At 43.9% G+C, this 23,994-nt stretch overlaps 1 protein-coding gene across 1 annotated transcript in view; it reads right to left on the bottom strand.

Moving 5' to 3' along the window:
* The window catches only part of PLEKHA8 (pleckstrin homology domain containing A8), a 36,593-nt gene extending 12,656 nt beyond the window's left edge, over positions 1 to 23,937 (bottom strand). The window contains exons 1-8 of the mRNA XM_066585412.1: positions 23,679 to 23,937; positions 13,492 to 13,608; positions 10,480 to 10,635; positions 8,600 to 8,724; positions 7,614 to 7,772; positions 6,135 to 6,175; positions 3,909 to 4,069; positions 2,348 to 2,552 (exon numbers count right to left, since the gene is read on the bottom strand). Of these exons, the coding sequence (XP_066441509.1) occupies positions 2,348 to 2,552; positions 3,909 to 4,069; positions 6,135 to 6,175; positions 7,614 to 7,772; positions 8,600 to 8,724; positions 10,480 to 10,635; positions 13,492 to 13,608; positions 23,679 to 23,829 (1,115 nt within the window). The 5' untranslated portion in view covers positions 23,830 to 23,937. The remainder of the gene's footprint in view (positions 1 to 2,347; positions 2,553 to 3,908; positions 4,070 to 6,134; positions 6,176 to 7,613; positions 7,773 to 8,599; positions 8,725 to 10,479; positions 10,636 to 13,491; positions 13,609 to 23,678) is intronic.
* Positions 23,938 to 23,994: the final 57 nt, after the last annotated feature.

The raw sequence follows: 23,994 nt of genomic DNA, 5'->3' as shown, positions 1-23,994 counted from the left end.
TACTCACCTGTTTGTAAACAAAGACTGGGAGGACTCTGGGTACTGCAGAACAAACAGCTAACACCTGACAGCTGCAGGTAATCAGGAGAAAATGAGCCTCCAGGCCCTGTTTGCAAAGCTAATAATGAATTGATGCTTGCAACAGAGGCCAAAATCATTAAAAAAGGCTTTGGAGGGTATGTCAAAAGCAAAAGAAAAGTCAAAGATGCTATTGTATGCTTACAAGATGAAAATGGTGAATTTGTAATGAATGATGTTGAGGATGCTGAACTTTTAAATTCCTATTTTGTATATGTTTTCTCTCAGAAAGTAGATGTAACATCAACTGATCCTCCCTGTGCTAGTGGGGGAATAAAAGAATGCAGGCTATCTATAAGCAGAGAGATGCTGAGGGAACACTTGGCTAACTTAAATGAATTCAAGTCCCAAGGTCCAGATGAATTACATCCTAAGATACTGAAGGAAGTAGTGGAGGTAATTGTTAAAGCACTCGCCATTATCTTTGAGAATTCCTGTAGAACAAGAAGATTGGAAAAGGGCAAATGTTTTCTTATCTTCAAAAAAGGGAAGAAGGTGGATCCAGGAAACTACAGGCCTGTGAGCCTGACTTCTATACCGGGAAAGATCTTTGGACAAATTATTAAATAGCATGTATGAAAGTACTTGGATGAAAATGAAGTAATTAAACAGAATTTGTAACACACAAGTCATGCCAGACGAATCTAAGTTCCTTATATGACAGGATCCCCGACTGGATGAATCAGGGAAATGCGGTGGATATAGTATATCTTGACTTTAGTAAAGCATTTGACAAAGTATCTCATACCATACTTACCCTGAAAATGACCAAATATGGGATTGACAAGGCAATTGCTAAGTGGATTTACAACTGGTTGAGTGATTGTACTCAGAGAGTGGTCATTAACGGCTGCACATCCAAGTGGAAGAATGTATCAATGGGGTACCACAAGGCTCTGTCCCAGGCTCAGTGTTGTTCAACATTCTTATAAATGATCTGGAGAAGGGAATTGATGGGAAACTGATGAAATTTGCTGACGACACAAAGGTGGGAGGGATAGCTAACACTAGGGAAGAGAGGAAGAGTATTCAAAAAGATCTAGAAAAGCTTGCACAGTGGGCGGCAACTAACAGAATGGTATTTAACAAGGAGAAATGCAAAGACCTACATCTGGGCAAGAAAAATGAAAAAAAAACACCATACAGAATGGGAGGAAGTGGGCTAAGCAGCAGCACATGTGAAAAAGACTTGGGTATACTAATAGATCATAGACTGAACATGAGTCAACAATGTGATGCAGCAGCCAAAAGGCAAACACGATTCTGGGATGCATTAGGAGAAGCATAGAGTCTAGATCACATGAGATAATTATCCCCCTCTACTCTTCCTTAGTCAGACCTCATCTGGAATACTGTGTCCAGTTCTGGGCACCCCACTTTAAAAAAGACATAGAAAACTGAAGCAAGTTCAGAGAAGAGCTACCAAGATGGTGAGCGGTCTGCAAATCCTGTCCTATGAGGAACAGTTAAAGGATCTGGGAAGGTTTAGCTTGCAAAAAAGAAGGCTGTCTACAAATATCTGAAGGGCTGTCACAGTGCAGAGGGATCAGCCCTATTCTCATTTGTACAAGGAACGAGTAGAAGCAATGGGATGAAACTGAAAGGGAGGAGACACAAATTAGATATTAGACAGAGGGTGATTAATGAGTGGAACAGGTTACCACGGGAGGTGGGGAGTTCTCCATTATTGGAAGTCTTCAAACAAAGGCTGGACAGACATCTGTCTGGGATGATTTAGTGAATCCTGCACTGAGCAGGGGGTTGGACCCGATGACCCTGGAGGTCCCATCCAACTCTACCATTCTATGATTCTAGGAGAACAGCATGTACCCACAGCACCTCATGATTGGCTGCAGTGGGTTACTTTAGAAGCATTGGTGATCCAGGGATTATTACAATTGCCAGATTGGGGTCAGGAAAGAATTTTTTCCCTTAAATGGGGAAAATTGATTTCTACCTCATTTTTTGCCTTTTTTGCCTTCAGGCAAAAAGGTGGTAAAACATGCCACAAAAAAACAACTTATTTTAGCCACCATGGCCTCTGTCAGGCCAGAAGGTCTATTTTATTGTTAACTAGGCACTTCTTTGCAGAGAAAGCCAGTAAAAAATGTATACAGCAAGCTACACATTTAGACGTAGATCACTGTTTGCTTCTACAGTGGCATACGTTAATCTTTTTGATGTATATATCCAGCAATTGCTCCAACAAAATAATGTAAAATAATCATTCAATTAAAATACAATCTCTACATGCTTTTAGCATTCATACCTGTGACTCATTGTGCTGAAAAACGTTTCTGGCAGTTCTGTACATTTGCCTCCTCCCTCATCCACATTGCCTCCTCCTTCATCCTGCTGCAAGGATCCCGTCACTGTATGTAAATCTGTGTGTATGTTATTTGTAGTGTCTTGTTGCTCACAATCACCCTGGTCCTCCGTAGTTGATGGAATTATGCCTAGATCACTTTTAGTTCCTGCAATAAAATAATAATTAATAGCAGTTATTGACACAAAAAGTAAATAAATCTTGTTATTTGTATAGCGCCAACTTATTCCATAGTGCTTTCAGGTCATTTTTATTTATTAACCCCACCACCAGCACCAAGCTGGGTACTCATTTTACTGACCTTGGAAGGATGGAAGGCTGAGTTAACCGTGAGCCAGTTACCTGACCAATGTGGGGGATTTAACTCGCAACCTTCAGGTCGTGAGCGAGAGCTTAGGACTGTATTTCTGCTGCCTTAACACTACGCCACACGAGGCTCAAAAAATATTCCCGTGTAACCCCTAGTCAAATGTCCTTAAAGAGATTGCCTGATTTGTAGCAATGAGCATTGCGGAAGGGTCATGGGACAGATGGCTTCCATTGACTTCAATGAAAGCCATCCGCACGGAAGCTGCACAGAATCACAGCATGCTGTGATTTCTTCTCCGTGAGTGGAAAATTGCAATTGATTTCCGCTTGTGTAGAGGAAATCGTGTTTTGCCATAGCATGCTATGGGTGGCATTTGCTGCCGAATCTTGTTCCGGATTCCACAATGCAAATCCGCCCCTGTGTGCAGGCGGCCTAACCTCTTAGAAGGGGGCAATCTGTCAGTGCAGTGGTGTGAGATATTCTTTTTCTTTTTGTGTTTTTTTAGCATACAGCAAAAAACAACATGCAGAAAATTCTATTCCATCTTTACTTTTTCGGTTTTTTAACTCTGCAGTTCTCCATGGACCTTAAAGGGGTTGTCTCGCAAAAGCAAGTGGGGTTATACACTTCTGTATGGCCATATTAATGCACTTTGTAATGTGCATTGTGCATTAAATATGAGCCATACAGAAGTTATTCACTTACCTGCTCCGTTGCTAGCGTCCCCGTCGCCATGGATCCGTCTAATTCTGATGTCTTCTTGCTTTTTTAGACGCGCTTGCGCTGTGCGGTCTTCTGCCTGGTGAATGGGGCCGCTCATGCCGGAGAGCTGGTCACCGGGTCGTCATCTTAGCTCCGTCCCATCACGTGTGCTGATTCCAGCCAATCAGGAGGCTGGAATCGGCAATGGAACGCACAGAGCCCATGGTGCACCATGGGAGAAGACCCGCGGTGCACCATGGGAGAAAACCGCAGTGCATCCCTGGGAAAGGACCGGCGGCCATCTTTGGGAGAAGATTTTTTAAAGTCCTTATTTCGTCGGATCGGTGAGTAGCAAGCGGCTTAAAAACCGCTTTAATTTGCTATTTTATGCCAGGGGGGTGACAGTGGGAATGGGGTAAGGTAAAATTTTGAGGTTTGCCGCGAGACAACCCCTTTAAATTATGTTTTAAATTTATAGATATGTTTCTTTACCTCCTAAGTCTTCTGATTTTTCATTTTTCTGGAAAGACACAGGGACAGTCTCAGAAATTTCCATACCAAGGACACGAATATTCTCACTTATGGAATGGTTGCAATGATTGGTCTCCTCTTTAAAAGAGCCGTTTTCAAGGTTATTATTCAGCTCCATTTTCCTAAAGAAATTGAAACAATTATATGGCAGAAAATTTATTGTTAATCAAGTAAGAAACATAAAACAAGAGCATAAAACATATATTAAAAAGGAGTTTCGGGGCAAATACTATTGATGACCTGTCCTCTGGATAGGTCATTAATAAGTGATTCCTGGCGATCAGCTGATTGTCCGGTCTGCTGTTAGTAGAGCAGGGCCGGGCATCGTTATCGGGGTTGTGGAAGGAAGTCTCAGAAGTGGCTTCACTCCCCTTAAAATCAATGGGAGCGAAGCTGCTTATTACACTTCTAGGGCGACCCAATGCGGAGCTGGAAGTGTAATAGACTGCTTGGCTCCCATTGATTTCAATGGGATTGAAGTTGCCTCAGACTTCCTGCTCCAACCCCAATGATGAGGTCCAACCCCACTGCATTTATAGAGGACCAGACAATCAGCTGATCACCAGGCATGCTGAACAGCAGATCCCTGGCGATCAGTATTGATTACCTATCCTGTGATTGCACCAAAACGCGTTGTATCACTGTGTTTGTCTATTTGATATTACAGACCTAAACAAAACTACCTCTGAATATATAATTTTGGAACCTTATCTACTATTGGGTTTACCTGAACCTGGACCCTTTCACAAGAGGGGGTTTATCATTATGTATTAAGACCCCCCCTTCTTAAGTAAGTGCCCTTAATTTATTTGCAGGTAACCCAAAGAAACAAATGTCAGCAGCGCAACCTGAAAAGTTCAATAAATGGGGGAGCCAGTTGGACTTCCTCTAATCCTCCAACACAGGCTGTAGAACAATTCCAAGAAGCAGCACAATGGGAATCTGCAGACAACTTCTTATAAACCACGGACACATCTTTATTGTAGTTCCACAGGTCTGAAAAGACGGGATAAGCTTGACAAAGACCGCAGCGTCGCATGTCCTGTCTTTTCAAACCCGTGGAACTACAATAAAGAGGTGTTCGTGATTTATAAGAAGTTGTCTGAAGATTCCCATTGAGCTGCTTCTTGGAATTGTTCTACTTACTTTATTTGCACACTTCTGATGAGCACAGGATTTTTCTACAACTCATCTTGTTATTCTGTGATAGGTCATCAATACTATGTGCCTACAAAACCCGTTTAAATAATAGAATAGTATTGATGACCTATCACAGGATAGCAAGATGAGTTGTAAAAAAAAAATCCTGCACTCATCAGAAGTGTGCAAATAAAGTAAGTAGAACAATTCCAAGAAGCAACACAATGGGAATCTTCAGACAACTTCTTATAAATCACGGATACATCTTTATTATAGTTCCACAGGTTTGAAAAGATAGGACAAGCGACGCTGCGGTCTTTGTCAAGCTTGTCCCGTCTTTTCAGACCTGTGGAACTACCATAAAGATGTGTCCGTGATTTATAAGAAGTTGTCTGAAGATTCACATTGTGCTGCTTCCTGGAATTGTTCTACTTACTTTATTTGCACACTTCAGATGAGTGGAGGATTTTTTTTACATCTTATCTTGCTATCCTGTGATAGGTCATCAATACTATTTGCCTACAAAACCCGTTTAAATAATATATTTAAAGGGGTTGTCCCACCAAAGCAAGTTATCCCTATCCACAGGTGCGCATGCAGATCCTCTGCTGCCCACACTTCGCGAAGTCTGGCATTGCATTCTTAGGATCAGTGGAGGTTCCAACAGTAGGCTCTACATTGATCAGCAAGTTATAAGCTTCTCCTACATGAGAAAGTATTTGCCCTTACTATATAAAGTGATTACTCCTTCCAGGAATGGCCGATCATCCAAAATTACGCCACTTCACAGCAACAACGCATCTAGCATTTACCAATATATGCCAGAAGAACAAGTATGGAGAAATGGATGCCTCAAGCTAACAAGGAGTGTTCATGACTCCACAGTTACAGAGAAACTAGGGAATATGGGATTCATGAGAGATTACAAAGGTAGAAACAGTAACTATCCTTGAGTAACATGACCTCACGTGTGGATCGCCTGATGAATTAAAAATGAAGTAACAAAAATATATTAACCAGTAAATGTATCATTTTATACTCACTCACCTTTGTATTAAAATCTGACTGGATAAGGTAGATCGACGTACCTAAAATTATTTTAAAAAAAATAACAAAAAATAGTAAAACTTCTATTTACTTTACAATAACTAGAAGATTTTACAATTATTAGAAGACTTTGTAATTAATTTGATGTGTTTGTTTAGTTCTGTTTATTAATCACATTTAGGCCGCCTGCAGACGGCCGGGTCGGATGCCGCAGCGAGAATTCTCGCAGCGGCATGCCGCTCACCCGCTCCCAGCGTCTCCTCTTCTCTGTAATGTGCCGGCTGCCGCCCAGCCGGCGCATGCACAGAGCGGAGCCGCCGGGTCTTTACTGACATTTCTGCGAGACCCACTCAGAAATAGAACATGCCGCGATTTGTTTTCCCGCATGTGTTTTTACGACAACGGGCGCTTACAAACAGCTTACACCTGACTGCTGCAGGTAATCAGGAACTGCTGTGGTCACCAGCCGATCACAGCTCTGATGCTGGGAGCCGTCATGCTTGGAGAGCAGCACGTGATTGGCTGCAGTGGTCACATGCCGTTCTTCTGGTATCACAGCTCATATGCTGGGAGCCATCATGCCAGGAGAACAGCACGTGACCTCCGCGGCTCTTGATTGGCTGCAGTGGTCAGGTGCTAGCTATTCGTAAACAAAGACTGTGAGGACGTAGGAGCTGCAGCGTTGGATCGACAGGGGAACAAACTTGTTATAGTCATTAATTACTTCAGAAGGGTCGGTGATCCAGGGATTATTCAGATTGCCAGATTAGAGTTGGGAAATAATTTTGTCCCTTAAATGGGGAAAATTGGCTTCTACCTTACCCTTTACCTCCTAACATACCCTTTAGCGTAGAAATCACTTACAGTTTGCCATATTAATCCTAATGGACATTAACCAATAGAAGTCCCCTTCTCTCGAAATGATGGGGCTTTCTTTTGTTCATTAACAAAACATCCTCAGAACAACTTTATCCACAGGATAGGAGATAAGCATCTGATCCGTGGGAATCTGACCCGTGGGTCCCCCACCAATCACAAGAATGTGATTCCAAGTGTCCCCAAATGAATGAAGTAGTGGTCGCTACCGGAGTGGTGGCACTGCCACAGATAGCTGAGTGCTTGTACTCTGTTATTTCCGGTAGTCCCATTGATATGTATTGAGGGATAGGGTGTATGGATGACCACCGCTCTATTCATTCAAGGACCCCGTTTCATGATTGGTAGGGGTCTCAGTAATCAGATCCTCTCCTGCATCCAGTAGATAGGGGATAACTTCTTTTCTTGGGGCAACTAATTTGTTTTCTACTTTTTTCTAATTTCTTGTCTTTTTCTCTATTTTTAGGCTAGGAGCATGACATATGATTGCCAACTATAATAATGTACACAATGCCGCGCCTGTGACCTTCACTTCGGAGTAGTTTCCAGCCTATGCTCATATGAGGTTATCCATGCAGCGGTATGCTATCTGTCAAACAATACCTTGTTCGGTCTAAGTGCAGAGAGGTGTGGGGATCCTGGGGGGGTGGCATACATGAGGCGAGGCGGGAAGGTGTTATTTGCAATCTGCATACACTCCTCCAGGGTTTTCAGGAAGGTATTGCACGTCGACTTCAATAGAGCTCCCATATCCAGTTCATTCTGTTAAACAGCAAAAACACATTTCCTATTTCAGATTGGTTTTCCATAAGGAGAGCGCCTAGAAGATGTGAGGAGACTTATAAGGCCATGCATGCTCCTCTGGAAAATTTATGCAAACGGGGAAATTGGAGCAATACTTCTACAGCGCCACCTATTAAGGTCCCTTTACATGGGACGACTGTCGGGTGCATAAGTGCCCAGCAGCTCTCCTATGGACTGCCGCCCAACTATTGTTCTTGTGCTTACACAGGAGCAATAGTCGTTCAAGTGAATGGAGACGGAGGGGGTGTGGGATCATTCCGGCCTGCAACCTCATTCACGGTAAGCAGGAATCACTCAAGCAGTGAGAAGCTCTTATTTACACGGGCCAATAGTTACTTGCTTTTTAGTTTTGCTGAAACAATAAGTAAGTTAGAAGACACAGAAACTTATTACTGATAGCTATTGTAGGGGGTATGTTATGAATTAAGCTGCTGCAGAAGCTCTTTTAGAGGAAGAATGATAAGTTTGATGGCAATTCTATGATGAGATTTTTCATGGGCTGAGATGTGCATCATACAGCGCATGAAGAAACTGGAAAGGTTGGATGTTAGATATTCACTTGGATATACTTCTGCAATCACTGCACATGACCTCTGCCAACAGAAACGGGTATATCTAGTGTAGGAGACTTGGGTTTATGAGATTTGATTCCGTTGTAGTTACTGATTAACAGCGCAAATTCACCACTGCCTTTTAATAAATATATTTACAGAGACCGGTAGGAAACTTGAACTACTCATGGTTTATCTAAGCAACTGCAATAAGCCCGGTTCAGACGTGCATACCTGAGATTCAGATGTACCTATAATAGAGGTTTCTTTGGTCTTATTCACTTGCTGGACCAAGATATCGCAATACAGCCTTAATTCAGACATCTTCGTTTTAAGAGCTTCTGTGCTGTCACCAAACTCTGTGGAACAGAAAAATAAATAAATAAATAAAACATGTGAAACCTTGTGATCAGCTTCTTGTTAAAAAGTTCTCCAAAAAATTGTGCAAAGCAGAGAGCCCCTTTAACCCCCACAACAGTTTAGGACGAACTTTGAGAAAAGACATTTCAGTTTTGTACAGAGCTTGTCCTACTTCAAACGGCTGTAGCTCCGTTTCAGTTAGTGCTACCGACATGCCTTTGGTGTCATTTTAAAGCCAAGTGTTAGCAGCACTTAAAGAACCAGAGCTACAACTATTTGGAGTGGGTTTGGGAATAACAAATTTACAGCTGTAACGTTTCAGTGGGTGTGCAGAGCAGAGAGGGAGGGGGAAGTGAGAGCAGGGGTAACAGATAACCATCTGTGATCCTCCTGTCTCTCTCCCTGTCTCAGGGAAGGAGGGACATGAATTTTTGTTAAGGTTATCACTCCCCGTTAATCAGAGAGTAGATCTGCTCTCGGATTGCCAAATATGTTTTTTTTTAACCCAGAAAAGGAGTGGAAAAAATGAGGACTTGCTCATTTAACCAAGAAGATGCTGCAGTCATTACTGACCATGGCAACTGAACATTTTTGCATAGAAAATAATGTGTAAGGGGAAAAAAGTTCTTAGAGGGCTTAAAAATATTGAAATTTTTTTTTAAAAAGCTACATAATTGGTCTAGCCCATACTATAAAATACTACATTTATTCAGCGCAGTAAATTACCATTAGTAATAACATTAAAGGGTTAGAAATGCACTTACAGTGACTAAGTTCTGTGCCAAATATATTCGCACGAGACATAAATTCAAAATCTACAACAAAAAAAGTGACATTTTCACAAGGGTTTTTTCGAAATGTACCCGTAAGGCTGGGTTCACACGGGGCGGAATTGCTGTGGAAATTCCACCGGCAATCTTAAACCCGACCCTAAGCAGCAAGGTGGACGAGATTTCCAAATATCTCATGAAAGTGCTGCGGCCAAGCCGCGATGAAACTGACATCACGCTGATAAGATCTGCATCGCACTTCACGTTTTCCAGCCTAATTGATCTGATTTAATGCAGTCAAAACGCATCATTCATTAAAAGGAAGAGAAAACACAATATAATCGGACATAACCAGCTGGAGAATGTCAGGTTACTACGGAGTAATATCCTGTCTGTGTCACCGGATTTGAGGAGGTGGCAGGTCACCAATTTAGAGATTTAATCCTGTGATTAAAATGTGTAATCTGCGGATCAACATATGTGACAGCGGACAGATGCAGCAAGCAGGCAGGAACCGCGAGCTTCTCCTGTGCGAAGGACGAGAATAAATAGAGGTCTCAGAAGGATTCTATTACTAAGAATTAGATCTAAGACTGCAATATACCAGGCTACATCTACATGGAATGATTGAGAACATAGGAGTGTTAATTAGTCATATCGTTCCATTCTGTTTACCACAAGGCTCCAGGGTAAAAAAGTGAAATATATGATGTGGGTCCTAAATCTAAAAATCAGGAGCCAAATTATATTTTTTGTTGCCCAAAACCTACATTATTACATGTAAAATACAAGATGTCTTCATACTAGGACTGTGGACTAATTGACCGAAAGGTCCGGTCTAAGAATTTATGAACCATCTGATATATTTTTATTGCATTTTCGGCCATTGCAGTTGTCACCTGGTGCCCTGCCAGTCGAAAAATTGTCCAATTTCAAATTAAATGAGTAATTCTTCGATATTCCATTATTATAGGAAATCCTCACCTTTCTCTTTCTTTGTTCTGATGTCTGTTATGCAGGCTTTTGCAGAACCCAATGCAACAAGCCACTGTTGTCGCTCTGCTGCCGTCCTCGCTTTCAAGTAGAAGTACTGCTCCCCAGGAATTGCTAGATCCATCCGAGTGTTATCGGTGGCGTGTACTGTCAATGGAGAATTATATACTGTGTAGTAAAGGCATTACGCATTGTGAACAAGATTAAAAAAAAAATGAAAAGATGCCAAACAAAACATCAAAAAATACTTTAAAAAAAAATTTAAAAAAAATTACTGAACAAAAACACAGTATACAAAAAGTTTTCCCACGAGGTGCTGGAACTTCTGTTGAGTTGTTACAAATTCTATTCATCCATTTTTTAGCGTTATAAAGTACATTTGTGGAAAAGCTTGATGACAACCAACGTGACCAATATCACAACCTCCACAGGAGCTGCAAACCTCCCTCATGTCCCTCCCTAGAAGACAATAACTCTCTGGTTTATAATTATGGTGTTTTCTTACACTTTCAGGATAGAGGATAAAGGTCTAATTGCTGGGGTTCCAACCGATAGGAACCCAAGCGATCCAGAGATCTGTGATCCCGAATGCCCCTGTGAATACAATGGCAAGCACATGCTCAATCATTGCACCATTCATCTCTATTCGACAGGCGGAGATTGATGCATTACGCAATCTCTGTCCATCCTACAGAAGTACATGGAGTGGTGGTCATGTATTTGCACCACCACTCCATTCACAAGGGCCACTCGAGTTAATTTGTTGTTCATTCACTATGTCACTAGCCTCCAGTATACAGTGTATTGACCAGCTAGTATTGCCTTGGTTAGTCATTCCTTTCTATCCAAAACGTTCTGGGGTCCTTCACTTTAGGTGGGTCATGTGATCTTATTCTGAACACCTGGGAATTACTTGGCTTTATGTTCTCTCAAGAATCAGTTTTTCAGTCAGTATAACTCCTGTGTGATGATACTACATGGACTGTATCACACAGACTCTTCATAGGAGAGGGGCAGAAACTTCTATCACAGTTACCAATGAGAATCACACAGCTCCTGTCACGATGTTATAATAGAGGCGATCACAGTTCATCCTCCTAACTGCATACTTATGGTCTGTAGATTTATTTAGGCGACTATAAAATACAAAAGATAATGGCAGTGTCCTCCCAGCAGGCAGAGATGGTACTGGCTTTAGCTGGTCATGTGATGCTGTGCTGATGCATTATGGGAGTGATGGCAGAGCATAGGGAAAGTTAGCAGAGAGAGATCCCAGCATCAAGATGGTGTCAGACTGAAAGCTGTACAGCATGGAAGTGACTGCAATGTACATGGGAGATGTCCAGGGTGTGACAGACAATCAGATGAGGGGGGCAGGGATGGAAAAGTGTGTTTTTGTCCCCTGCAAGTAACCCCCCAGCATTAACTCACAAACAGTACAGAGATTTTATTTATATATATATATTAAAATAATGGTATTTTGGACAGCTATGTATGGAGCCTCCAGACACTACTCTAAAGAAGTCTGGCATTAAAGGGAGCTTGTCATGTACTCTATGCTGTCCTCACTAAGAGCAGCATAAGTAGTGACCACCACACCGATTCCAGTGGTTTGTCCCTTATGGGGCGATGTTCTGTAGTGTTTGAGGACTTGCGTATGCAAAGTGAAGCGACTGGCAAGAGATACACTATCCTACTAAAAGTATTTGGACACCCCTCTCGGGATAATGGATTATGACTTCTAAGCATGTCCCGTGTCCTAAACCAAGCTTCACAAGATGCAGACCCTTGGAGAAGTCTGCCATAGTTTGTGACAGAGACTGCACACAAGCCGCCCATCATGAAGTGCAATGCATCAGCCCATCTACAGCAGTGCAAGGAGCATCATCATTGGACTGTTAAGCAATAGAAGAACTTTCTATGGAATGTCAAATCACACTACTCCAACTTCAAATCCCATGGACATACCTGGGTGTGGAGTATATCTGGAAGACGCCATTAGCCTGAGTGCGTTGTGCCCACAGTTAGGCTGCCTGCCCACGGGCGAGTTTGAATTGCGTTCCCCGCGGGAGAGCGGGGAATCCGCTATGGAGAGCGCTTCCCCCCTGTCCACAAGCAGAGAATCATTGCTATTCTCCGCTCACGGCTGGCAAATCACAGCATGCTGTGATTTGCCGCGATTCTCCGCAGTCAGCCTATCTATTAGATAAGGCTGATAGCGGACATCCGTCTGCCGGCTCCAGCTCCCGGGCGGCGGAGATCCGCCGTGGGATACCGCAACGCCCGTGGACAGGCAGCCTTAAGTATGCTGGAAGTTCCGTTATGGTCTGGGGATGTTTTACATGGCATGATCTCGATTTGTTGGTTGTAGTGGCGAGAACCATGAACATGGAGGTGTATCTTGACATTCTCAACAATATTGTGCTACGAAAAATGTGGCAATATTCTGGTAATAGTCAGAAATACTTCCAATAAGGTAACTCGCCTCGTCACAAAGGTAACTCGCCTCGTCACAAAGGTAACTCGCCTCGTCACAAATGCAACACTCTTTTGCATTTGTTTGAGGATATGGATGTTCCATGATTGCACTGGTCTGCACAGAGTCCAGATGTGTTGGGACAAACGGGTATGTTGGGTCTGGAAATACGAACAGTGTCCATCTTCCTTAAGAGATCGTGTCAGACATTTGCAGGAGGAGTGGAGGGAAATACCAGCTGAAGTGTATCAAACGTTAGTAGAAAGTATGCCACAGAGAGTATCTGATGTATGCAATGTACTAGCCAGAAAAGTGTCAATCAGATTAGCCCCTCATAAATACGCTGAACCTATCTCATGCAAGGTGCTGCAGCTTGTCTGGGAAGCTGCACTTAATTGCTCCATGAGTGACAAATTGCTGGAATAAGCACCCAACATGGTTGGACAATATTCATAACAAATAAAACACTGAATGTTGTAGTCAAATGCAGCTTTTCCCAGCAAAAACACATATTTCCATAAATGTACCTTGGATTTCACAGACAGCCATCTGGATGCTTCCCTTACAGCCCTTCCATGCATCTTCCCTGGAATCATAATAGGAAAGGATTCCCCCACAAAGAAGAAACCATCTAGGCTGCCATCCTAAGAGAAAGCGTGAGAAAGACATGGCATTACTACAAAAGTAACCAAACTAGTAAATAAGATTCCAGTACGACATACAAGCTCTCTATTTGTAACAACTCACAAAAAGAAACAAACTAAGCACAAGTAGGTGTCCTTCTTTGCCAGTATGTGGGATGGCGACTCTACATGGATGTGAGTACGCCAAACTGTAGAAAGAAGCATCCACACACCTACATACAGTATTAGACATTGATCGACTGCTGCTGAGCAAAATTTATAAACAGGAATGTGAGAATTTTGGGTCGCTTTCCCACGGCCGAGAAAATTGCGAGACGCACAAATCTCGTACGAATATGAAGCCCATTCTTTTGAATGGGGTCATATGCATGAGAGATTTTTCTTCGCTAGGCTTTGGGGAGAAAAATTGTGGCTTGTCCTATCTTTGGGCGTTCCCTTGGGATGCCTCACCTATTGTTTTGAATCGGGCTGGAAAACACATGGTACTGGTGTATCTTGTCGACACCGGAAGGTAGGGGCTGACCGGCCTTAGAAAGAGTTGACACCCCCTGCACACCCCTAGCTTCCAATTGGCTGACAGACTGTCTGGATGTCCTCTATGGATTTATCCCTCTGCAATCCTTTCCCCTCTCGGCTACTGTCACTGTGGTAGCCAGTCTCCCTTCTCCCCTCGCGACTCCTACGCTGGCACTCACCCCCAGAGACTCTCTCCGTTCTCCCCGCCCAGCTCCTGCGCTAATAGTGACCCCCGTGGAATGCCATATAAGCTGAAATGCTTGCTGGGGGTAGTTCTCTGCCCCCGAAGGCGGCCGCGCGCTGTCTTTCTCTTCCTGCCCCCCGCCGGCTATGACTTGTCCCCGTTGCCCCGCACCTAGCAGCGGTCCTAACTCAGACACAGCAGGGAGCAGGCTCCTCCACATTGGTAGGCAGCCGGCATACCAACAGTGGGGTCCGGAGGAATATCGTTGGTGGAGTGCTCTCCACAGTGGCAGGGAAATTGCATGTGCAGAAGCGCGATATCAGGTTGCGTTTCAGAGGTCAATATCACGCTCGCCCGTGTGCAATTACCCTTAGGGTGGCTTTGCGTGGGACAACTGACTTCTGAATAGTGATTTGATAGAGCAAACACAGCCACCAACTGGGCGACGAGCAAGAATTCATTCACTCATCACTACGTTTCAGCTCACCTAAAAATAGTCGCTGCTTGATTATCGTCTCGTGTAAACGGGTAATCGTTGTTTTTCAATAAGTAGTCAACAACTTTGCAGCAAGGTGTGTACTTGTTCGGTGTGCGCCTCCCACCGAATCCTAATTGGCACTTTATTTTTATTTTTTTACCATTTTGCCCTCTGACTTATCACTCATTGGTTCCCCAAAACACCCAAGTACATGTGAGTGATCCTTGGCTGAGCAACCTCTGCTGGTCTTCGAAAGAATGCTTTCTACTAAGGTCCCTGGCTGGTGTGGGTCCAACAACAGACTGCAGCAGCGAGTGTTCACTTGAAGACAGCTTGCACGTATTCATGTGCACCCATGGACTTGGCAATCAACAAGTGTGTGTTGAGGATGGTTCAAAATGTCATATACACACCCGCCAAAGAACCTCATACCCCTAACTAGTCAATGAATGATATTTCAGCCAGTGTAAATGCTCCAGGCATGGCGTTCGGCGATCACAAAATTGAACAACGATCCCTTTGTGTAAAAGCACACAGTAGTGCATACGCTCTAGGGACTATTCAGACAATAGTTTTCCCATGTTACCCTTGGTTATATTCTGATCAAACTGTATACGCTCCCTAGCCACTTCACAGCAATATCATTTCAGGCGGTCCCTACACTGTTGGGCGTGGCACCGCATGGTGACCGCTGCAGCACAGTGCCCGCAAGAGGAGCAGCCCAGTAGTGTATCCGCACACAGTTGAGGTCATGCATCATGGAGCCAAGGGGACTCACATCAGCACTTCCTTCCAGCTGCTCAGACTCATTCAAAAATCATGAGATTGCGGGCCCATTTAATGGGTGCGAGTGCATTTCCTTACAACCCCCTAGGGGAAGTCTTATAGATGGCCTTTCACTTTTTACACAACAGCTTATAAGGGGCTCTGTAACAAGGGACCCACAATGACCTGTAGCACAGGTTTCTGGTATTAAAGAGGTTGGCCCATCAACAACAGTTTTCACCCATCAACATGATAGGGTATAAATGTATGATTGCTTGGGGGATCTAATTGCTAGGAAGCCCACATATCATAAGAATGGGGGCACCAAGTACCCTGTGCGAATACAGCAATGGTCACATATGTGCAATACTGTGCCAGCCACTGTCTATGGGGCTGATGGAGATGGCTGAGTACAGCACTAAGTAAGCCACAGCCCCAAGTGATCTACTGTTACTTAGATAATACACCGCAACTAGAGATGAGCAAGCATACTCGCTAAGGACAATTACTCGATCGAGCATTGTCCTTAGCGAGTACCTACCCGCTCGGAAGAAAAGGTTCGGCTGCCGGTGTGGGTGAAAGGAGAGTTGCGGCAGTGAGCAGGGGGAGCGGAGGGGGGGGGGGGGGGAGGAGGGAGAGAGATCTCCCCTCTGTTCCTCCCCGCTCTCCGCAGCCGAACCTTTTCTTCCGAGCGGGCAGGTACTCGCTAAGGGCAATGCTTGATCGAGTAATTGCCCTTAGCGAGTATGCTCGCTCATCTCTAACCGCAACACTTCTGTATTGCAATGCATTATGAATATCAGCGTATTGGGCCTTACTTCTGGAAGAGCTGAAAAGGCATCCAAACATGACTGGACTGTGGGTGATTGCTAGCAAGGAAGCCTGAGTACCTTAGAAACCAATCAGTACCCTTGTGTCTCAGACACTGATTGGGTAACCAAGGGAGCCCCTACTGGTGCAATATGTCTCCACTGGAACTATGGGTGGTGACATGGGTTGGCTGGGGTTACTGACAGGTCACGCCCCCAGATGTGGATTGCCTGCTGCCACCGTTTGTGTACTACCAGCACACACCATGACACAAATAGGCTGTGGGTGTCCTTGCTCCCTGCAGAGAGCACCGTGCACATGTCAGGTAGCGGCCGGCCTCCCCATGAGAATGTCCCCCAGAGATCTTACATGACGTCATGGGGGATATATATATATAATATAAATAATTATGGTTTTTTTTGCTATCTAAGTAAAAACTAAATTATTGAATAAAACAATATATACAAAAGAAAGAAAATAACCCCAAACCTTCGGTATAAGCGCCCTGAAATCCCAAACCATACATATTATATATCAAAACATCCGAAACGAAATGAGGAACCTGTTCCCATATTTTATTTTAGCTTAAATATACTAATAAAAAAAAAACTAGAAATGTTTAAAAAAAGTCATTTTTTTAAAGCTTTTTACCTTTAATAAAACTAAAGAAAACGGGGAAAAAGTCAGTTAAAAAGCTATTTTAAAAAAGCCCTCTATGTGACGGGGTAAAAAACTGCAGCAAAAATAAATTTTGATAGCTAAAGAAAAAAGAAGAGGGCAGTAAAACCACCACATGGGTAAAATCCCTAAAAAGTGTGTGGTCCTTAAGGGGTTAAAAGGGTCAATTTATAGGAGTGACATTTTGCTCGCACCAATAGTGCGAGAATCATCCCTTACTTCTTATGGGAGCGTGAAAGCAAACACATATCGCCATCACATGCCAGGGCGATTTGCATACGAGTACAATGTGTTTTTTTCCATTTCAACTACTGGAACAACATATGACTTTTTTGCTTTGCGAATCGGGCATTTTTAAAGCTGAAACTCATTGCAGAAGCCTGAAAAATCAGAGGTTAAATGTACGGTAGGTCAGATATTACCTAAATCTAAGCATATAAGAAAGTGGCAGGACTTTTCATAAAGCTTTAGTTATATAAAAGCCTTATAATACCGTATAAAGCCCTTGTAATACCGCAAGAGTAACCAACTTCTAAGCAGCAGTCAAGTTCAGGCGTGACTGATCATTGCACTAAGGAAATAGAATGAAGGAGCCACCATAAATAAATATCACCGCCAAGATACAATGTAGGTGAAAAGGGGCAGGGCTGCAGGGCCAAGTGTTACGGGCTGCTACACCTGAAGAACGTGTTCAGGCTGAACTACTGCATGACATTATCAGCACTGAATGTGGTTTCTTCATTAGAGTCCACCCATGGCATCATATTTACACATCACATAGTCAGGAAATCTTTATAAGAGGAGTACCTTGCAGATGAACCTTAAATATTGCACTTTTATGATAAGCAGTCGAGTTGAGCGAATGTACTCTTCTGAGCTTGATGCTCGTTCGAGTATTAGCATACTTGATGGTGCTCGCTACTCGAGCGAGCATCATGCAGTGTTCGACCCCGCCCCAGGTTTAGACCCTACCCGCTGCGATGCTGCGCACGTCAACGGTAGTTTGTGGCTGGCTTGAGGAGGGAGAAGAGAGAGAACATGAACACAGGGAAAAAAAAAAAAAGATAGGCAACCGGCGGGTCCCATACAAAAATGCTCGAGTCTCCCATTGAAGTCAATGGGGTTCGTTACTCGAATAGAACTCGAGAATTTTACGAAAAGCTCGACTCAAATAACGCGGACCCGAGCATTTTGGTGCTCGCTCATCTCTAATTAGCGGAAACTACTAAATTATATCAGCAACGCATATACCAGTAAGGGTGGCTTCACATCTGCGGTTCGGAAGTTCCGTCACAAATCCAGAAGAAAAAGTGTGACATGCGGCACTTAGCCTGGGTTCACACAGGGCGGATTTGCTGCGGTTTTCCCGCGGTTTACCGTTGCATATTCGCACTGCGGCAAAACGGCTGCGTTTGCAGTGCAATGCAGTATAAATGGGTTTGGGCAAAAAGCTGTTCTCACAGGACGGATTTTTTCCGCACTGCCACAGTGCTGAAATGCAGCTGCGGTGCGGTTTTTCAAGACGCAGCATGTCAATTCTTTTGTCTTTTCGGCAGCGCTTTTTTGTCCATAGACCTCTATGGACGCAGCAAAATCCGCTGCAAAAGTAAAAAAGCGCTGCGGAAAAAAAACACTTGTGGATTTTTTCGCAAGAAAATCCGCAAGACAAAAATAACCTTTGAAGCGGTTTTGCTGCAGAAGCAGTTCTTCTGCACAAAACCGCAACGGGAAAAACGCAGCAAACCCGCAACAAATCCGCCCTGTGTGAACCCAGCCTTATTCTTTTAGCTAAGAGCCGGGCAGCTGAGCGAAAAACCAAAAGAACCCCATTATGGTCAATGGGGTATGTTCGGCACTGTTCGGTTCTGTCATAAGCCAGGGGATTCCCCTTTCCCGCTTCCCAAAAGAAGCAGGAAACTGGACTCCCCAAAGCAGATGTGAAACCACCCTAAGCCAGCCAAGACTCTGTACATGCTACCATCTTAACTTATGGCACAATGACTGAAACAAAGTACATTCAGATTTCTATTGGGGCTTCAGTGTTTTTGAAAGCAAGACCACCCTATTCTTGCTGGCTAAAACATCTGTTTAGTAATATATTTTACATTGATCAGCTATCGAAACATAGAAGAGTGGTAATGGAAAAAGACCATGGTTTCCAAGCAAGAGCTTCACACGACCTACGCCGTCTTACATTCTTCCCATAATGCATTCAGGTAAGCGATACATATGCATCCGGCCGTCACATAATGTAAAAGTAAAGATGGTCATCAGACCAAGCCACCTTCTTTCATTGCTCTATGGTCTAGTTATGATGCTCACGTGCCAATTGTAGATGCTTTCGGCAGTGGAGAGGGGTCAGCATGGCCACTCTGATGGTCACTTTGTGGCTACGCAGCCCCATACATAGCAAGCTGTGATGTACTGCATAGGATTGGAACAGACAGCTAACCTTTGCTCCCCATGTGAATCAATGAGCCATTGGTGTCCATGATGCTGTCAGTAGCTCACCATTTGTCCTTCCTTGGACCACTTTTGGCAGGTATTGACTACTACGTTCCGGGAACACCCTACAAGCCTTCCAACCATCACCATTTGGCAGTTGTTAAAGTCGTTCAGATCCCTACACCTGCCTAGGCTTGCTGCCTAATGTATCACACCTCTTTACACATGGCATTGTTACAAGATAATCAATGTTATTTACTTCTCCTGAATCATAATTGATAGTAGAGGTCTCTATGAGCAAGATCTGCTGTTTTTGTCCATGAGGCCCAAAGTACTAAAAATCAATTTACAGAGAAATGATTATACCAGACAATTTCATAATGGTTTGTTAAGAGAACAAATTGCTGCTTCGGTCCATGTATAAAGATTTATTTTCCTGCTTGGTGCACAACCTTTCCCTCAAGACACTGATAGATTGTACAAGCAATGTGCTTTCTAGTTCTTGCACATTTCCTTGCACAATTATACCCTGAATCGGCTTGATATCTCTGGTAGTATTCAAGTATTAGGAGAGCCCTAATAATAAATCCCTACTGTAATAGAGAACTGCATTGTATTGTTATACCAGATTGCCCAGAGGCGTACCTTCAGGGGTCACAGAGGTTGCAATGGCGACCAGGCCCCTGCGCTGAGAGGGCCCAGAAGCCGCCCTTCGCCATAGGCAAATGCACATTCAGTGCATTACCGGCTAGTCGCACTGTCGTCTGCACCGCACCAATCACGCGGCCGGTAGTGCGACCAGCCTGAGAGAAAGTCGAAGCAGAGAAAAGGAGGAGGAAGGCAACACTTGGAGCTGAACTTTTGAACCTTTAGTTACGCCCATGAGATAGCCTATGCTATGATCTCTACTGTACAGTTACAATGATGGGGTGAGGATTTAGGACCCTCTCCTATGGTGCCCACATGACGTAATGGAAGGTGTCCTGTTAGGCGATGAGCCATGCAAAGTATGCCTCTCACTTTGAAGGACTCGGTCTGACCACGCATTGAGTCCTCCAGCAATTGGGTTCAGTAGATGAAGAATGTTTTATATTTTAGATGTCAAGCGATTCACAAAAGGTGGTTTACTGCTGGCTATCAAAAACAGAAAAAACAAGACTTCCTTGAACTTCAATGGTCCAATGTCCAAATTCGGGCACTTGTTTAGTGTATGTTCACTGTAAGAGTGGACACCCACTGGCGTTTCTTTTTTCTCCACTGCGCTGCGAGAGTAAAGGAAAAGTCTCACAGCGCAGTGCGAGAAAAACGCTGGCAGATCGCTGGAACATCGCCAGTCTTTTCAATGGGGCCAGCAGCAGCATGATATGCCGGTTCTATTTCGGCGTCTTTCTTGCGCTGCGAGGCGAGAGTTTTCCTGTGCTCTCGCAGCACAAGAAAGAAAATATCGCCAGTGGGTGTGAGCCCTAACATTTATATGCTGCATATTTTCTGTCAAGGTCGAATTAGATATTATGCTGTATTAAGTGTATTACAGTAGCGGCAAGGTGGATTAGTGTTACACGAATCTCATGTCATTTTAGGCTGTGGATTTCACCCCTTCAAATGAGAGAATGAAATCCAAGGCAAATCTGCAGCAAAATCCATATGCAATATATGCAGATCTTGCCACAGAGTCATTGTGTCTTTTCTGCTGTATGCAATGCACCCAAGTGCCACACAGCTAAGTACGCAATCTTTTCTCCTTAGGGAGAACACCTAGACGTGAGTGAGGAGACTTAAGAGGCCGTTCACGCTCCTCTGGGTAATATGCAAATAAGGGAGATGGAACAACACCTCCACAGTGCCACCTATAGGAAGGCAGCAGTCCTTCAAGTCAATGTTAGACTCATTATACTAGCCTTGAAACAATGACCGGTCAGCGGAATCAGACCCGGCGCCCCCCAGAGACATCATACTCACCTCTCCAGATCCGCCGCGAGCGTCACAGCCGGCGCACATGTGCAGTGCAGCACATGACATGCTGGCGCTGGGTGGTGATGCAATCTCCCGCGATATTTCTGCTGTGCTCACAGCGGACGTTTCACGGGATGGTCGACTTCCATTGACTGCAATGGAAGCCGTCCGTACGACTTTACGCACAAACTAGAACATCCTGTGATTGCAGCAATTGCCGTTGATTTCCGCTCGTGAGCAGGGGAAAATCTTTTACCATTGCAGGTCTATGGACGGACATGGATGCGGAATTCGCGGCCGGCGTCTGGCCACGAATTCCGCAGCAATAATCCGTCCGTGGGCATTTAGCCTAATTGCTAAGGCTTTCTCGTAGGCCCAATGCTCGTTAATTAAATCCATTACTTGTTGTAAGGAAGGTATAATGGAAGATCTCCAACTTCTAGCAATCATTAATTTAGACAATGAAGAAAACGGACCGGAGGAAGATTGATGTCTTCAAACTCTGGTGCTGGAGGAAACTCCTACGAGCTCCTTGGACTCTCAAACTTCAGCCACATAATGGGAGGTAGAAACATCGATGATGCTTGGAGTGGTCAGCGGCAGAAAAAGACCTGGCGCCAAAGAACATGCTGGCTTGATACAATCCAAGCCGACGCCAATGTGCAAATGATCGCACTGGAAGAAGCCGTACAGAACAGAATGCGTAGAGGTTATCCATTAAGTGTCCGAGAGACCGTCCCGACTAAACGGATATAGATAGATGGATGGAGCAATGCAAGTATGGTGGATGGCCATGATGGTGTTTGGTAAGTGACGGAGATATACTCGGCACCTATAGTGCATGGGGCCTGCATGCCGCGGAGTTCTGGCTGCGTAATGTGACGATTGTTTTGTCAGTGTGAAATTCCGGTTAATTGTATGTTACATTTAAGTATCGCTACCCTCCCATGGAGCGATATAATGTTTGGTTGTTTAGTAACAAAAAAAAACAAAAAAAACTTCCTCCATCTGCCATCGCCGCACCCGCCACCACCAGTGACACATGTGAAGAGGTGATTAAATAAAGGGTGAGCCACGGAAAAGTAGGCCGGCACCACACTATTGTAAAAGTTGATTAACAGAAAATCTGTCATTGTTGCCCATAGCAACCAATCACAGCGCATTTGAAAACTGTCAGCAACAGCTGCAGTCAGCATTCAGTCAATCATGACCGTTAACACTTTAAATGCCCCGATCGGTTCTTCAGGAGTCCCAAATGGCCCGCCTACAATGAGATCAAGAGGTGCCATTTTGGTATCATGGTACCTTCTAAAGGCCCCCAGGGCTGCCATTCATTTCTGCCTATTAAGACAGTCACATGGCCTGTCCTAATAGAATACCTTTAGAATGGCCTAAATTATTGCATTATATGGTCTAGCCGATCGAACTATCTCGATTTCAAGTCGTAAAATAAATATAAGTGAAAAAAAAGTTTATTATTGTAAAAAATAAAGACTATTAAAAGTTTAAAAAAGAAAAAAAAACAACTTTCTCCCTTTACACGTTTGGTATTGCCGTGTCCAGAAAGGTCAGATCTATCAAATTATGCAATATTTATCCCTCACAGTGAATGTTGTCAGAAACAAACAAAAAAAAATAGAGAATAGCACTTTTTGGGTCAAAAAAAAAAAAGTTATAAAAAAAGTGATCAAAAAGTCATATGTACTCTCAATTTGTACCAATAGAAACTACAGGTCGGCACGCAGTAAGGAAGCCCTCACACAACTCTACTGACGGAAAGACAAAAAACGTTATAGTGGTAAGAAGATGGCAAGAATTTTTTAAAGTAGTACAGCAAAAAAGAAACCAAAATAAATTTGTGACCATCGTGATCGGACTGATGCAGCAAATAAAGTTACCCTGGCATTTTTGATACATGTCACAAAGATGTCACAATTGCGTTTTTTTCCCCATTTCACTAAGACATTTTTTGTAAACTTTTTCAGCACATTATATGGTATATTAAAAAAATACAACTCGCCCAGCAAACAAACAAGCCCTGAGACAGAAAAATAAGAGTTATCTTTTTTTTTTTCAAATTGGGGAGGAGACACCAAAAATGGAGGAAAAAAAAGATGGGACGCATCCTTAAGGCATGATCCACTTATGTGTTAGAGGGGCCCCACAAAGTGACCTCCTGCTTACTTTACTGTCCCTGTGGCATACCCCCAGCAGTCAGAGCTGTCACATACGGGCACTCACCGCTCAGATAATTCGTCCACTTGTACAGGATTCCTTCCATGCTGCTGCGAGACACACCACCAGCCTCACATGGGGCGGACTCCGGCATCTCTCCCTCGGGGTGACGTGCCAGCTTCCTAGCACTGCCTGGCACTGCCCCAGCGCTGGTCATGGGGAGGATAGTGACAGGCGGCAGCGCATTTCCGTCGTGAATAGCAACAAGCGGTAGCGCTCAGCACACAGCTCAGCGTCACGACCCGCCCCTCTTCTACGTCTCATCAGCAGAGCGCAAACATTCCACTGTCCCCGCCCATCTGTGGCTTCCTGGACCGCTCGT

The sequence above is a fragment of the Eleutherodactylus coqui genome, chromosome 12 (assembly GCF_035609145.1).
Source record: "Eleutherodactylus coqui strain aEleCoq1 chromosome 12, aEleCoq1.hap1, whole genome shotgun sequence".
In the NCBI taxonomy this organism is placed as follows: Eukaryota; Metazoa; Chordata; class Amphibia; order Anura; family Eleutherodactylidae; genus Eleutherodactylus; species Eleutherodactylus coqui.
The sequence above is the reverse complement of the archived record's forward strand: the minus strand, read 5'-3'. Positions and strand labels throughout refer to the sequence as shown.